Source organism: Malus sylvestris, chromosome 1 (assembly GCF_916048215.2).
Source record: "Malus sylvestris chromosome 1, drMalSylv7.2, whole genome shotgun sequence".
Lineage (NCBI taxonomy): Eukaryota > Viridiplantae > Streptophyta > Magnoliopsida > Rosales > Rosaceae > Malus > Malus sylvestris.
Window position 1 is genome coordinate 17937186 of NC_062260.1, and position 17177 is coordinate 17954362.

Below are 17177 nucleotides of genomic sequence, written 5' to 3' on the forward strand. Positions count from 1 at the left end.
CCTTGGTCAAGATTGTAGCACAAGTAGTAGCTGCATGAACAATTAAAATTTGTAAGGACAAGGATTGTCTGCCCTCCTTGTTCCCGTGTCCTTCCATACCCTCCTGTTTGTGTGGTCACGGTTAAGCTACGTTAACATTTTATATTACTATTCAATTTTGTCTTATTATCTTTATAAAAAAAACAATATAAAATGTTAACGTGGTTTAACCGTGACCACACAAAATAGGAAGGTACGGAAGGACACGAAAACAAGAAGGGCAGACGATCTTTGTCCAATTTGTAATTACCAAGCCAGACAAAACTTTGAGCAAGATCAATCCATTACGTAATATTTAATTCAACTAAAAGAAAGAAAGAGAAAACAAAGTTGTTAGTAAACTGCAGAGCTATAAAATAATAGTATTATACCTCACATGTTCGATCTGATCCTCTGCTCTAGATAGCACTTGATGAAAATAGGATTTGGCGGCCTTGCCACCGTCTCTCACTCCCTCTCTCATCTAACAAAAGAACAACGAAATTTATTTTTTATTTTATTATTATTTTTGCGTTAATTTGTGGTTTTTATTTTCAACAGTGACGTTTTGGAAGATGATTTCAAGGGGTTGCGAGGGATTTTAAAGGGTTTGTAAAAGGCAGTGTCAAAAGGCTTGGGAGTTGAAGAATGCTACATGGAGAAAGCTTTTATTTCCCATCTTAATTAATCTCAATTTTCTCATCAATCAAACAACAGATAGAAAATCAAGTCGCATATCTATCCACCCAAAAGTATCCTGGAAATTGATGGGGTCGGGAGGGATGTCCTTGCAGTCAGAAGACGCAGGTAAGCGTCCAAACGCCCAGAAGCCGTCCTTTGCAATTCTTGCACCTTAGGAACGGCGGCCATGATCCAACTCCGCTAGGTTTCTTCGGCGGAAGGTAGATTCGGTAAGGGCGTGTCATCTAGGTCGTACAACGACATCTCCGCTTCTTTCCGAAGCGCGATCTGCATATGTTCATCACATGCATCAGGTTTCCACTGCCATTTTTCAGAGTTGGTGGTTGTTGATGCGTGTGTTGGAATTGGAGAGGGAAAACAGAGACGAGTTGAATCTTAATTTAGTTGGAAGAGAAAATTACCTGGTCAGTTGGATAACCAAAGAATCAAGTAAAATGGAAGCTCGTTGATTTGACGGAGCAGAAGATCACAGAGAAAATTACAGACATCACGGAGAAATAAATTTGAGATCGATATACCTTTCCTCTCTCCCGAAACGAACCAAATAAGGGAACTTTAACGAAAAGCACCATGTACCGTTCACTTTAACGAAAAACCACATTTTTACACTAAAAAGTCAATCCTGATACTATTCACTTTACCCTTTATTTTGTCCTTATCATTAAAACTCAAAGTTTTCAAGCCATTTTCATTAGTTTTCCTACCAAAAATAAACGGGAAAGCCATGACGTTAAGGGTAAAATTGGAAGTTCGATAAATTACATTTTTTGGGCTAATTTTGTTGGGCTGGTTTGATATTGGATTTTGTCCTAATCATTAAATAAAATTATTAGGTGATTTTTGGTTAACATTTAAAGTTTTGAAGTTATTTTCATTACTTTTTTTTTAATTTGTAAATGTCTAATTATTTATAAGAATGATGAATTTTTTGTTAGTGTGGTGTAAATATGTCTTCCATATCTGCTCAGTTACTGATTTCTTGTTCACCAGATCATTAATTTAACTAAAAGTCATATAATTCATCAAACAAAAGTGTAAATTACTGCGACTTCAAAACCTACGAAAGTAATATGAGAAAATTAAAACTTCGTGATCAGTTTGAAAATCTCTAAAATATGAAAGGTGTAAAATGTAGATAAGTTTTTTTATTATTTTTTCATTTTAAGGTAAAAATAAAATAGCTAGTCCACTAATATTTTCTTGTACTTAGGTATGAATTTTATAAACTACGAGTTCGATAACAAATTATTATGATTAATCCATATCACTCCCTATCAAATTATAGCAATATGATATTAGAGTTCGGAAAATAAAAAGAGGAAAACAAAATAAAAACAAGCTTAAAAAAAGATTGCGTAGGATCACTTAATATTACGATTTAGTGATATTTCTCTTCACTTATACCTAAAAGATCTTAGGTTCGATTCTCGCTAAAGGAGAATTTGAACCACATTATTGCTAGTCTATTGTAAGGCTAAGCCTAACATTTTTACTTAGTGTAGATAATATTTTTTGTTACACAGAATGTATATAATATCCCTGATTAAAAAAAGAAAAAAAGATTGTGCATGAATCCTCCACGTGTGCGTATTCACCACCACGAGATCCAAAGTGATTGCAAAAGAAGACGTGGCAATCCACCAAAAAAATATCTAGTTCTGGAAACCCCAGGCTCGCAAACACGTGTCCGAAGTGGGTCCCGCCGGCCGCTGATGAGATCAATACAAGCGAAGGGAGGAGCATATCAAACCGGTGGCGGAGGATGTTCCACGTCGGCTTCGCACCCAGAAGCCAATGACGACCCTCCTTTTGATCCAGGCATCGAAAGATATTTTCGCGGCTGTGAGCGAACGCCTAAAATCCACCACCTTATTTCCCGAATTTCACGGGAAGGTTTTTCAGATGTTTTTTTACTGCCCTTCTTCTTCTTCGAGCTCAAAAAGTTGGTGAAGTTTGAATCTTTGATCTCTGCAACTCGGAATCGTTAAACCCTAGTTTTCTGTTGACTTTTGGATTCTTACTAGCTCTGATAAATTGGGTTTTGGATTTTTGGTGGAGTTTTGAAAAATGGGTGAAGTTGCTGTGAGTGGTGGTGAGGGTATGGAGGCTGTGAAGCTGGATAAGAACGTGGAGGATGGCGGAGGAGGCAGTGGTGGTGGTGATTCTGGGGAGGTGGTGAGCTGGGAGAGCAACCTGCCAAAAATGGTGCTCCGGGTTCTGCTGGTTGAAGCCGATGATTCGACGCGGCAGATCATCGCTGCGCTTCTCCGAAAATGCAGTTACAAAGGTCTGTTGCACTGTTTCCTTTTCTGGGTTTTGAAAATTTTGATTATTTGACTTAATTTTGGTAAAAAGTCCGGATCTTTTTCTAACTGAATGTTTTTGTTAAGGTAATTCTGGTAATTTAGAAATTTGGACAAGTTTGTAGAAAGTGTGGATCTTCATTTTCTAAAAATAGACTGTGTCTGTTTGGATTAAGCAGTTGTTGCAGTTGGGGATGGATTGAAGGCGTGGGAGGTCATAAAGAGGAAACATCATAAGATAGATCTTATATTAACAGAGACGGAGTTGCCGTCGATTTCCGGATTCGCGCTCCTTACGTTAGTCATGGAACACGACATGTGCAAGAACATACCTGTGATAAGTATGTTGCTTTTACCTAACAATGCGCTCTTTTCTTGTTAACTTTGTTGGTCTGAGAGTGGATTGCGAAAACCGACATTTTTCATGTGCTCCTTGCTACTTAATTGTTTGTCGGTGTGAAAATGGAACTCGAAACTAAAGTTTTCGGATTGCCGTGCAGTGATGTCCTCTGAGGATTCAACTAGCAGGGTCTTGAAATGCATGCTGAAAGGTGCAGCTGACTATCTCATTAAGCCTGTAAGGCGGAATGAGCTGCGTAACCTTTGGCAGCATGTTTGGAGAAGGCAAACTGTATGTTCCATTTTTCACTTTCCCCTTTCAGTAAATCTTTGTTGTTGATTCCTTGGCTTTGTTTAATTGCGCAGCAGTATTGCAGTTTAATGATACATATCTTTTGTCTTGGTGTTTGCCTTCTATCAGCATGGCGGTGCACCGGTTCCACAAAACGTTAATGTTACACAGAATAAAGTTGAAGCCACTTGCGAGAACAATATAGCAAGTAAACATTCAAATGGTTACGCAGCTTCTACGCAGGAAAATAAGGAATGCAGTGAGAAAGGAAGTGAAGCCCAAGTAAGTATATTTGATAATTAAGTTGAAAATAAAGGGTTATAGGATAAATTTAGAGTTCTCTACTGTCTCGCAATTCTCGAATAGAACTTCAATGCTTTTTTCTTCTCCATAAAAGAGGTCACTGTAGCTCGAGAAAACTTTATACTTCTAGAATAGGTTGGCTCCATGGAATTTCATATACAAACTGCATCTCTTGTGCAGAGTTCTTGTACGACGCCTTACTTGGAAGCTGAGAGTGCGTACATGCAAAAAATGCAGGATATTCCACAGCTAAAGTGTGAGAGTGCTTCTAATTTAAGCAATACAGATATGAAAGGGCTCAAGGAATGTGCTAGACTGGACAACGAATCTGTTGTGCTTGAGAGTGAAGCAAAAGGTATGCCATATTTTCCTGCTTTCTCTCTATATTTGTTCGGAGTTTTTTTTCGTCTTTCAGTAATTTTAGAATCGGGTATCCAACAAGCCATTTGTTTGCAGAGAAGTCAGGTACATTTGGATCATATGCTGTACCTTTGAAGGAAGGTCATACCTCAACTGGATTAAGACTCAGAGAGGACAATGTTCAAGGTGAAGGTATGCAACTGGAAAGTTACAAAGGAGATGCTAATATCACTTCTGAAACTCACATCAGCCATTATGGACTGGATGAACCCTCCGGTGGAGCTATTGACTTTATTGGAACCTTTGGGAATTGGCCAAAATGCACTGCCGGACCCCCTGACAATAGAGACGATGGTACAGAGCACATGGGATCCACTCCACAACTGGAACTTTCTTTGAGAAGTTCTCTGGATGGTTCAAACAAGCAAATGAACGATGAAAGGCCTGTGCTGAACCATTCTGATGCTTCTGCCTTTTCATGGTGAGTGTTCGGGTCCCTGTTTTCTTAAACTTGAGCGATGATGAGAAAAAAATTAAAGCATGCGTCTGGGGTTTTCTTTTTTCTTTTGGCTTCCCTCGTTGTATGTCTAAAAATGCGGTTATCAATTTGTGAATGACAATTTATAGTGATTTTGATCTGAATAATAAGGAATTATATACTAATAGTGGCAGCAGCTATTACAGCGGTAATTCTGTTGGCAGCAGCAAAGCTGATGGCAACAATACAATAATTATTAAAAAAATGGAATAACTTGGTGCTAGGGAGAATCTTATTACCCTATGTAAGAACGGAAACAAAAATGGAATGACTTGTAACTTGTTTAAACATTGAATGCAAACTAGTGATTAGATTGCTGAATTTTCTGATCAACCAAATGTTCTTTCATGCAGGTATAATAATAGCAAGACGTTGCAATCCTTTTTCCCAGCATTTCCCATCACTAAATCGGAGGTTGCAAGTAAATCCCATGATAGCCAGGAAAACATGTCTACCTTGGTTTCCGGTCAAACTGAGGAAGCTGATTTATCGTTTCCAGGCTCTCAACTTGGGATGGTTCCTATCGCTGGGGCAATGTCTGATAATATTTGTGCTGCATACGGTCATTCTTTCCCATCCTTGTTTCATAGACAATCAGATGTAACCCCGACATGGAGTAGCAAATCGGCTTGCAATGGATCACAATCCTCCTATCCTGTGAATTCCCCAAATCATTCCAATCCTGAAGTTTACCTCTCAGAAGAAGGTTGTCACCTGTCTGACAAGAGTACCTATAAATCTATTGGCCAGACCGTGCATGAGCAGAACAACCAGGAGCAAATGGAGGAACTGAGACCTGGTTCGCCTGCTACTGGGCAAAGTGGCTGTAGTAGTTTAGGCAATGCTGTTGGTAATGCTATTGGTCGCAGTGGACATGGAAGCAATTGTAGTAGCACTAATGGAAATGCCTCTCTGGCCGTGTCCGGTGAGATGGAGGCTTCTGAGAGTTTGAACGACAGTGGTCGTTCTGTTCATGAGGGATTTGGAGGAGCTGATCCTCTTCGTTCCAGCCAAAGGGAAGCAGCTCTGACCAAGTTCCGACTGAAGCGGAAAGATCGATGCTTTGAAAAAAAGGTATTATCATCGTCTTTAATCTTAGTAATCATCCTAATGTTACATTTGAGGGGTTTTGAAGAACACGTTGTTGTCGCCATGTACAAGGAAAGCTCGGTTTAACTACATTTGCAATTATTATTCTCCAACAAGCTTTAGTACTTCCTAACCAACTCGGAAACTTCCACTTTAGATCGAATGTACCGGACACCTCTCACTTTTGAGCTGCTAATACCAAATCACCTAAATAACCCATGTCATAAAGGTGTTTCCAATCCTTACAGCTAATGTCTATACGCAGGTCAGATACCAAAGCCGGAAAATACTAGCAGAGCAGCGGCCCCGGGTGAAAGGTCAGTTTGTGCACCGAGCACAAACTGATGCTCCAACTGCCAATGCTGTTGGTTTGTGACACCGAGTTTTGGCAACGTACCTGCGACTGCAAGTTAGTAGAAAGCGTGTAGAAAGCGTGTGTGGTTGTGTGATGCAGGAATCTTTAGATACTGTTGAAGCTGTTGTGAAGAAGCACAGAAAGATAAAGTGGTTGCAGAAGACATGGGTTTTGGTTTTGGTTTTGGATATTAGAGGTGGTAGTGGTGTATATAGGGATGCCACCTTAAAAGTGTCACCATCTGCTCTGCATAATATATGGTTTTTGTATGAACCTCGGAGAGTGATTTGTAGTTAAGAGGTTTAATGGTATGATATTTTGCATTAATGTGTTGGGTATATAATTTATGAAGGGCGAGTGTGTTCTTTTCTTAATTACAGAGGTTAAATTGTTGTCACATGTTATTTTGTATCTAAAAGGTTAATATTTTCTTTAATTTGAGGTGTCTAATGTCTAAAGATTGTTGTTTTAAGGGTGTTTTTTTATTAAAGAGTTAAAACGACATTACATTGCTGTATGCATGAATGAAATGTCCTTTTGGGCCACTAGTTTGGCTGCAAGTAAGAAGACATGTCTTGCATTATTAATGGCTCATGTTAGGGGGTAAGGACGTCAAGACACAAAAATAGTCCCATTTTAAACAGTGTATACAAGAGGTGTGGGCGGGGTATGGTTTGATTTGGTCTTGTAAACTATTATAGAGACGAGCCAAATGCTCACTTCTAACAATATTAATATTGTTCTCAACTTGTTTATTATTATTTGCACAGTTCGACAGTTGTGGGGTTCTACCACAAAAGGCTTCGGTGTTTGTTGAAGTGAGATTATGATAATTAAACTCTTCTTTTCTTAGAGACACGGCCGATGCGGGAGATATTACCATGTCCTCTCATGTGGGACCCAATTATTGGGTCGCACGTGAGATCCACACATCGGCAACCATGTGGAACCACGAGGACTCACCTAACACGCAGGGCCAAGGGGATCCACTCCTCATGTGGTAGTACGGACTTGCTCCCTGACTCTTATACCCTATCAATTATCAAGGAGCAGGCCTATATTGCCACATGATGAGTGGGTCCCTTGACTTCATATGGTTACTGATGTGTAGATCTCTCACGTGTGACCTTCTAATTGGATCCCATATGAGTGAGCGTGTTGAAATATCTCACGTCTACTGGTGCTTCATTCAATCCAGCATCGCCTATTTTAACTAATACATTGTCACGTGCATTTCATTATTAGAAAAATAAAATAAAAAAATACATAACAATACTGTATGCATCCGAATCGATTGGTTTTCATCTGTTTATATATATAATTAAGGGACATTATCAGAGTTGACAAAGTTTTCCCTACGTCGGATCCTGCCACATGGGTACACACACCACCTATCTTGTCCAAATTCCAATGGATCGTTGACTTAAATTTAAGTTGAGTTTGGTTCTCGGACTTGGAAGCAGAAATGAATCTTATGACATAATCATATACAAGTTTATCATTCATAATTGCTTGTTTTCATGAATTTTCAGATGGAACCACAAAATACTAAACATGTTCAGATTGTTGATATCCCTGGCGATGTTCCTGATGATGGGATTGGATCAAGCTCTCTGGATTCCATGGAACGTGCCACGGTTCTCACCGTAGATTGCACTGCAGAACAAGAAATTCCCAAGGTCATACTCTTAATGTCTATAGTTGTGTTGTTGTAATGGTTATTGAAGTAACTGTTGGATGCGAAGCACTTCATATTTTGTCTTCACATTCCTGAAATCTTACCCCCTCCCCTCTCATTATTTGGAAGGATGCATATTTGGTGTTTTGGATTAGGGATGTAGATTTGGTAGATGTTTTGCCTTCATGACCTTTATAGTGAATGCTAGCTCATGTTTAATTTTGTTGTTTAGGGCTCGTTTGAGATTGCTTTTTTAAGCAGTAGTTTTGTTAAGCGCTTTTGTTTTACTAGGAATACATTAAATTTTTTATCCAAAATTTAAGTGTTGCTTGAAAAAGTACTTGGAAGTGCTTCACGGAGAAACATGAGACGTGTTTCTTCGGAAGTGACCCATAAACGCTTTTAACATTTTCTGCTAAAAATGCAGTAGAAGTACTTTTCTTAGATTTATTGGAGAATGACGGGAAGGAAGATATGATATGTATTCTCACATAATTGTGTTCATGTTATTCATTTTGCATATATGCTTACAGCTACAGCATTAAGGCTTCCTTAATATAGTACTTATTGGGTTGTTTTTGTGAATTTTCATATGGCACCACAAAATACTCAACGTGCTCAGATCGCTAACATTTCTGACGATGTTCATCCTCACGAACATGCCACGTTTCGCTCCATAGAACTAAAATTTTCCGGGACTTTACTGTTACTGGCAGCGGTATTTGGTGTTGTCATAATATTTATGGATGTATGCCTCGGCATTTTTGCCAAAAGTTTAACAATACTAACTGTTGCAGCACATTTGTATGCTGATGTTGCCACATTGGCCATCTCGGTGTGGGCAGTTTCTAGCTGGGAAGCCCCTCCCAGTGGATCGCCTTATTACCGGCGGTTTTTAAGGATTGAAATTCTCGGAGCCCTACTTTCCATCCAACTCATATGGCTGTTCTCTGGGATATTGGTGTATGAAGGCATAGTGAAAACCATCGACGACACAGCTGAGGTGAATGCCGTTATAATGTTTCCTGGTGGCCTAGTTTGTCTTGGGGGAAGTGTGATCGTGGCCTTACTTCTGGACCACGTAACTGTTGAAGAACAAGATGGTGATTTTCGTCACAGCGACGAAATGACAATTTCTAGTACTCGTAATGATCGTAAACGATCACATGATCATGATGCTGCTGATCAGCGTCAAGCACTGTTGGATAAGCTTGCAAAAGACAGATATGAAAAGATAAGGCAGAGGTGCATGAAAGTACTCCGTGCACTAAAGGACTCCGTTCATGCTATTGCAGTACTGATTTGCGCGGCGTTCATTTTGTACGAGCCTGAGTGGAAGGTTTTTGATTTGATTTGCACCCTAATTTTTTCTGTGACTCTTCTGTGGAAGACTGTCAAGATGCTGCGTAATGTACTTAATGTCGTGGTGGGAAGGACACCTAGAGCGATTCATGTGAAGAGGACTTGAAAAGAAACTGTTGGAGATGGAGTATATGATGGATGGAAATTAACGAAATGCATATTTGGGCTGTCACAATGGGATAGCCCTTCTGGTTTGCAATGTGAAATCAGACAATGTGATGGATTATATCAGAGAGCTGGATATAGCTTCAGCAGTGTCAATCTGCAAATTGATTGTTAGTAGGTTTAAAGGACAAAGATGATTGATTATAGAAGCCTCCCTTCGTGTGCATTGCCAAGATGTTTTTCGAGGTTTCTCTCTTCGTCCCCAACTTTGATTTCTGTGTTTCCCCTTTCCGTTTTTCGTTTGTTGGTCTCTCTTTAATTGCACATTGGACAGTTCTTTTGTGGACAGAATGTTCGTTATTTATTAAAAGATGGATTGCCGATATTGTGTCAAACAAACGTCATAACATTAGTAGATAACATGTCAATAACTAAATATATCGATGTGTTATTGGTACAATAATTGACATTATTAATATAAAGATTCACTTTCTATATATGTAAATGATGTCTGGAAAAATGATGCCAGGGTTTACAATGAAGATTAAGCAAGAAGTACAGGCCTTTTTATGCTAATTTCTTTTCAATGGATCTTCCCCCACTTTCCATCTAAGGACGACGTGTTCTCTACGATACATGCAGATAGCGATATTCGAAAGTTCCAACGGCCAAGAATTCTGACGTATACTATGCATGCTCCGAGGCATACTCGAAAAATCGCTACAATACTTTCTTTGCAATGTTTGCATTGTTCTTTGTCTTCAAAAAGGTAAGAAATTTTGTGTACGTAATGGTAATGAAACCAATAGGAATCTTACTACTACTTGGATCTCCAAGTTTTATTGGTTGAAGCTTACCCATAATACTACTCTCAACACACAAAGAGATTATTTTTCCAAGCTCCAACGTCAAACCTGCCTTCTCCTTATTATCTGGTCTTCTTGGTACCCAAAACAAAAACCTAGAATTCAGAACTTCTTGTGAGTTTTTATATCTTTGCGGGGAGGAAAAAAAAGAAAGATCTAAACTGGGTTGTAGCTTTTACTAAAATTGGTTTGGTTTAGACTGTTGGTTTAACATGATCTTCGTTTGAGGAACTGTAGGAATCCTAATTTATTTCAATTGTTTTTGGGTTGTATTCTTGTCGATCCGACAGGTTGTTGTGTTGTAGCACTCCTGCCATCCTAGGTGTCACTGAAAATATGTTCACATTGTGACATATCATGTGATGACTGAGACAAATCACATGAAATTATTATATTCTCGATTAGAATAGACATTTGTACCTGTGTTGATTGTCCGAATTTTTGGGGCCATGCTTGTTTGTCAATTTGTTGTTAAATTAGAATCTTAATGCCTGAAGAAAATATGTCAGGTGTGAAGAGATGCTACCCTTATCCACCGAACTAAGAATGCAATAGAAGACCCAAAATTCACAAGAAAAAAAAAGACCAAAAATCCCCAATATTTTGTTTTTAGTTCTAACAATGATTTTGTCATGTGAATGCTAATAAGGTTTGGTTAATTATTTAATTATGCACTAACCTACACAATGTTTGTATATATATGGCATATGGTAAGAATACATTACTGTCGCATGTATTAATATAAAATGTTTTTCAGCACTCTTAAAAAAAAAAAAAAAAGAGCAAATTTTAAACTTCTTATCTTATATGTAGCATTTGTTACACGTTGACGATGTCAACATATTGTATACAAAATACAAGAGATCTCACTTAAGACAATGCCAACCAATGTCATCAATAATTTATTCATTATCCATTGATGCAAGGCGATCTCACAAGCGATTATTGTGTATTTGCATGCAAAACTCAAAAGAAAATAATAGTGTAAATTACAACTCGTGTTGAGCTGTTGACAACTATAAATAGTAACTCTCCCAAACTCATACATATTACATTGTTGTAAATATGGATGCCCATGACTTTGCTCGATGCAAGTTACCAACAAAAGTATGTGTAGGTGAATTATAAAGAACTAGCCTTCATGCACTCACTCATGCGCATGTAGAAGATATTTTTTAAATCACGGCGTGCTACACGTGACTTACATGTTTTAAATGTATTTATATGCGTAAATTGACAAAAGGAAAGTCAAATATTTAAAGTAAATGAATAATTTTAGATCATGCTAGAAGAAACCCTCATAAACCAATTAAAGCAATTGAATTCACATAATAAAATCGTCTCTATAGAATTTACATTAAGAATAGATAAAATAATATTTTATAAACAATTGATTGAATCACATTATTGCTAGTCTATTGTGAGGCTAAGCCCACCCCCTCCTCCTTAGTATAGATAATATCGTTTGTTAAAAAAATAATTATTTGACAACTAATTTAATCACATTATTATCCGTATGTGAAAGACTTTTTTTATAACCGGCATTACACGTCTCTTAAGATGTTTTGAACGTGTTTAAAAATAGAGAAAATAATATTTAATAAACAACTGATTGAATCACATTATTACTAACACACTGTGAAGCTAAGCCCACTCCCTCCCCTTTAGTGTAGATAATATCGTTTGTTAAAAAAAAAAATCATTTGACAACTAATTTAATCACATTATTATCCGCGTGTGAAAGACATTTTTTATAACCGGCATTACACACCTCTTAAGATGTTTTGAACGTGTTTAAAAATAGAGAAATTGAATCATATTATTGCTAGCCTATTGTGAGGTACTAATTAAAAAAAAACACAAAAAATTTATTATTAAAAAGTACTGTTAAAATGATGAAAATACCCCTACTTTATTTGATGCATTATTTTGGGATGCCTTTGAAGTTTTTGGTCTTAGGGGCATTTTTGTCCAATTATTTTTGTTGAAGCTTGATGACACCAAAATCACTATTCACTTTTCCATTGGCTTTATATATACTAGCCTTCATCTGCATTTTTTGAATCATGGTGTGATACGCGCGATTTACACGTTTTAAATGTATTATATGCGTAAATTGACAAAAGGAAAGTCAAATATTTGAAGTAAATGAATAATTTTAGATTATGCTAGAAGAAACCCCTCATAAATCAATTAAAACAGCTGAATTCACATAATAAAACCGGTCTCTATAGAATTTACATTAAGAATAAAGAAAATAATATTTAATAGATAATTGATTGAATCACATTATTGTTAGCGTATTGTGAGGCTAAGCCCACATCCTTCCCCCTTAATGTAGATAACATTGTTTATTTAAAAAAAAAACAATCATTTGACAATTAATTTAATCACATTATTATCCATGTGCGAAAAACTATTGACAACTTATTTAATCACATTGTAATTTGCTTGCGAAAAACTTTTTGTATTTTTTTCTCTCTTTCCACTTATATTTATATTATATTTTATGATAATCAAATTATCAAATTACCCCTGCATTATTAGGCTGCTTTTGGATTTTTTTTTGTTAAGGGACAATTTTATCCTAATAATTTTGTCGAATGACGTGACCCCAAATTTTTGTCGGCATGCGTAAGCCTCCGAGATAGATATATGGGATTAAGTTAAATGAAGCATGGTCAAAATTTGAATTTAAAATCTCCCACATCAAATCATAATTGTAGGACGTGGCCCCTTCGTTTTTATAGAGAAAGTTAAGGATTGAGAGGAACACCTCCTCAAGATACTTTGGCTTCCTGGCCCATAAAAACAACTTTATGTTTGGTGATAGAAATAGTTCATATTATAAATTATTTTATAAAAATTATTTTTATAAAAAAATTAATTAAAATCAGATCGTTTAGTTATCAAAATGTTACAAAATATATGGACGAATTTGATAAAAATATTTTTCATTTAATTGATTAAATAATCTTGATTTTAATTAATTAGGAGGGGATGTGAAACAAGGATTGCTGATCAAATCATAACCAACACCATTAATTAAGGTTTCTACTTGCTACAATCCAAGAACACCAATCTAATATATTTCTTATATAACAATCAATATTCAGAGTAAGCCACCATCCTCGAACACTAATATAATAAATTTAAAATTTCTATGAATTTTTATTAGAAAAATAAGTAAATCTGTCCGTTTATATGTGTCGTGAACAAAGTGGAAGAATCTTGCCACGCCCTCGAGAAACTGAGGCCCACGTCACATCTTCTACTACTTCAAGTCGGAAAAGGCAACCGAATCAACTGATTCGGACATTTAAATTTTCATCAAATGATAAAAAATTATTATAATTTTAAAAAAATTAAAACAAGTGAGCCATTGAATGAAAATTTAAAGATCCGAATCACTTGATCCGGTGACCATTCCCTCCAAGTCTCCAACTGCAATACGGAGTTTGTTTGACTCAAGTTTTGTATTTGCTCTGTTCTCTATCTCTCTCTCTCTCTCCCTCCATACTTGTAGTTGTACAAAGCCAACAAGTCTTCTGGTCACTTGGAACATCTGGTGAGGGCTATAATTGTAGTTTCATTGATGCAGTTGAATTTGATGACGCCCTCCAAAGCTCTTCCATTTGAGACAAAGGCTTCCCACCTCCCAAATTTTTCCAAAGATAAAAAGGCTCTCAGCACTGCCAGTAGGCAGTAGCATCTGCACTTGAAACACAGAGAGAGCCTTTTGCTGGTGGAATGCCATAAGTGCCTAAAACTAAAATGGTACATTCTTTCAATACCTTAATTCTATTTATATATATGTGTGTGTGTGTGTAATTTTCTATTTTTTGTGAATATTCTTCACTTTCTTGAAATGGTTTGATGGTGTGATGGGGTTTTTCACCAAAGATAGCTAATGGGGTTCTTTTATTTCCTCATTTCTTGTATTGTTTTGAAAATTTGAAATGATAGCATTTGTTAATCTGTCTTTTGGGTTGTGATTTCCAGATTTTACTTTGATGTTGTTCATATGTCTGATTGGTGTCTGCTTAGAGTCTTCAGACAATAGTGATTTATCTAAGGCCTTTGGTAATCTGAATGTTATGGACTAGTAGCATTCATGTTTGCAGTACATCTGCAGCAGCAACTTTGTCAATTTGATGAATAAATCAGGTCATATAGTTTGTTTTTGGTTCCGAGTTGATGCTACGAAGTCCTCCTAGAAACCGGTCTAGACAATCTAAGACGATTTTTTAAACTTGCTCCTATAGTTTTTGGTTTGGTTAAATTGCATTCCTGATATTTCATGGATTGTGAGTTTTCCGGTCCGATGATGAAAATGCAACTATAGCTGGTGAATTTGAGTACAAATGAGCTTCACTGGTCTATTGAACTACGTTAGGGCTGTAAGAAAATGGGATTTGGGGAGAAATTGCATCTTTTTTACATTCTATGGCTATTTCAATTTTTTTTTTAATGTAAAAATTAGGACGAAGAGATGGCTTCGGAAGCTACTATCAGTTAGAAATTTTATGACCTTGATCCTCAGAAAAGTATTTTGGCAGGTTTTTCTGCCTCCTGAGATTGCTAAGGACAGTAGATACTAGATAGTGTGATCAGACCACTGCTGAAGAAATGAAAACTATGGATCAGAAACCGTGTTTTTGCTTTCAGGAAGCTCGTAAACATTTTGATCTAGGAAGTTTAACATGCTTTTGTTATGTTTCGAAAAGTAGGGATATTGATAAAGATATAGTTTGTAATTCTGGGGTTATGAGGTTCTAGAAATCTGTCTCTATGAAGGATACTATGTGTCCGTCAAAGAGCGTTTTGTATTCTCTAGGATGTCTCATTACTCATTAGGTAGGAATTCCAACGGTTGAATGTTGAAGCCTATAATTGTAGTGGCTGCAAACGTCGTAAGTCAAAGCCGGAAAAATGATAGATGAAGTATTTGAAGAATTCCTTACGAATCTTTCCTTTCACGTCTTTCACTGGTTTTTCAATAGATTGTGTTATTCTTGGTAAAAAAACTTCATCGTACTACTGTGTTCGAAAGAGATTTGAGGTCACAGGCAAGTGTAATTATTTACAGATTTGGATACACCTCATTTGGTCTGTGCTAATCAATGAACTTCTTTGTTGGCTCATGAAATTGAAGTAATGGAATCATATTGTGGTTTTTTCTTTGTGCAAATTCAGAACATATTTTGCATACTGGCTGCACTAAGCATTCACTCATATTACTTGTGTTCTTTTTGTGGATTGTCAGATGGAACCACAAAATAATCAACATGCACAGGTTATTGAAATCCATCGAGATGTTCACGATCGTGAAACGAGTAATAGTGGGAGTAAGATTTGTGGGGAAGCACCATGTGGACTTGCGGATGTTGGATCCAACTCTAAAGATGCCAAAGAACGATCAGCCTCCATGCGCAAGCTTTTAATAGCAGTGGTACTTTGTGTTCTGTTCATGGCTGTTGAGGTGGTTGGTGGCATTGAAGCCAATAGTTTAGCAATATTGACAGATGCAGCACATTTGCTTTCGGATGTTGCAGCATTTGCCATCTCCTTGTTCTCTTTGTGGGCGGCTGGCTGGGAAGCCACTCCCCGTCAGTCTTACGGGTTTTTTAGGATTGAAATTCTTGGTGCCCTGGTTTCCATCCAGCTCATATGGTTGCTTGCCGGGATATTGGTATATGAAGCCATAGTTAGAATGATACATGACACAGGTGAGGTGAATGGATTTCTAATGTTTCTCGTTGCCGCATTTGGTCTAGTGGTTAATATAGCTATGGCCATACTGTTAGGCCATGATCATGGACATGGACATGGACATGATCACGGTGATCACAGTCACGGAATGACTATTTCTGCTCATCACCATCACCACGATCATGCTCACGAGAAACACTCGCATGGTCATGATCATGAGGTGCACTCACATGATCATGAGCACCCTCACACTCATGAAGATGATCATGAACACCACCATGCCGACAAGGATCTTGCTGAGCCACTGTTGGATAAGCCGAAAGATGGGCAAGTAGAGAAGAAGCAAAGGAACATAAATCTACAGGGTGCTTATCTCCATGTGCTTGGAGACTCGGTACAAAGTATTGGGGTAATGATCGGTGGGGCAATCATATGGGCCAAGCCGGAGTGGAAGATAGTTGATTTGATCTGCACCCTAATTTTTTCGGTCATTGTTCTGGGGACAACTATTAAGATGATGCGGAACATTCTTGATGTCCTGATGGAGAGCACGCCGAGAGAGATTGATGCAACGAGACTTGAAACCGGACTGTTGGAGATGGAGGAAGTGGTAGCAGTCCACGAGCTGCATATATGGGCTATCACAGTGGGGAAAGTCCTGCTGGCTTGCCATGTGAAAGTTAGACCAGAAGCAAATGCAGACATGGTGCTGGAGGACGTAATAGCTTATATCAGAAGGGAGTATAACATCAGCCATGTCACGATCCAAATCGAGCGTTAGCTGTCTTTCGCAAGGGCAAGATGATAGGGGAAGAATTGATTATGTATATGGCTGCATATACTCTTCTTAGAAGGGTTTTTAGATTTTTTTTATATCAAGATTGTGTTATTTAGGCAGGAAATTACTTTCATTTCCTCCCTATTATCTATAAAGATGTATGTTTGGTGCAAAGCTCTTGGTAGTTTGAATTGAAGATGTAGATTCCAATAGCAGAGCCTATAATTATTTTGTAGGCTGGTTAAGCTAAAATCAAATACTTAAATTTTTTTTGTTACCTATATAAAGTTATATAATAATACACTTGAAACTTTCAAATTAGACAACATTAACACAATTTTATATGATAAATTATATTCCTACCAAATCTATCAGAA

The 17177-nt window shown here is 37.3% G+C and overlaps 3 protein-coding genes across 4 annotated transcripts; all 3 read left to right on the forward strand.

The window, feature by feature from the left end:
- Positions 1-2474: 2474 nt before the first annotated feature.
- On the forward strand, positions 2475-6735 carry LOC126622747 (two-component response regulator-like APRR3). Its single transcript, XM_050291484.1, has 8 exons — positions 2475-3007; positions 3203-3364; positions 3524-3654; positions 3784-3936; positions 4138-4312; positions 4414-4798; positions 5209-5929; positions 6210-6735. The coding sequence occupies exons 1-8, from the start codon at positions 2788-2790 to the stop codon at positions 6318-6320; spliced, it is 2058 nt and encodes a 685-aa protein (XP_050147441.1). The 5' UTR covers positions 2475-2787; the 3' UTR covers positions 6321-6735.
- An 866-nt stretch (positions 6736-7601) lies between these two features.
- On the forward strand, positions 7602-10420 carry LOC126622802 (metal tolerance protein 1-like). 2 transcript variants are annotated; one of them, XM_050291523.1, is made up of 4 exons: positions 7602-7732; positions 7832-7978; positions 8600-9690; positions 9974-10420. In XM_050291523.1, the coding sequence occupies exons 2-3, from the start codon at positions 7832-7834 to the stop codon at positions 9443-9445; spliced, it is 993 nt and encodes a 330-aa protein (XP_050147480.1). In that variant the 5' UTR covers positions 7602-7732; the 3' UTR covers positions 9446-9690; positions 9974-10420. The 2 variants fall into 2 exon arrangements, with proteins under 2 accessions (XP_050147480.1, XP_050147475.1); XM_050291518.1 differs by lacking the exon at positions 7602-7732 and having other exon boundaries at positions 7744-7978.
- Positions 10421-13814: 3394 nt separating this feature from the next.
- LOC126622764 (metal tolerance protein 1-like) lies at positions 13815-16974 on the forward strand. Its single transcript, XM_050291490.1, has 2 exons — positions 13815-14087; positions 15577-16974. Exons 1-2 carry the CDS (start codon positions 14085-14087, stop codon positions 16801-16803), a joined length of 1230 nt encoding a protein of 409 aa, XP_050147447.1. The 5' UTR covers positions 13815-14084; the 3' UTR covers positions 16804-16974.
- Positions 16975-17177: the final 203 nt, after the last annotated feature.

Excerpts from the sequence above, each read along its gene's own strand:
- LOC126622802 (XM_050291518.1), top strand. The coding sequence starts at position 7,820 with ATGAATTTTCAGATGGAACCACAAAATACTAAACATGTTCAGATTGTT. Across the intron at positions 7,979-8,599 it reads CAGAACAAGAAATTCCCAAG|ATCGCTAACATTTCTGACGA; the intron begins GTCATACTCTTA and ends CAACGTGCTCAG.
- LOC126622747 (XM_050291484.1), top strand. The coding sequence starts at position 2,788 with ATGGGTGAAGTTGCTGTGAGTGGTGGTGAGGGTATGGAGGCTGTGAAG. Across the intron at positions 4,313-4,413 it reads GCTTGAGAGTGAAGCAAAAG|AGAAGTCAGGTACATTTGGA; the intron begins GTATGCCATATT and ends ATTTGTTTGCAG. Across the intron at positions 4,799-5,208 it reads GATGCTTCTGCCTTTTCATG|GTATAATAATAGCAAGACGT; the intron begins GTGAGTGTTCGG and ends TCTTTCATGCAG.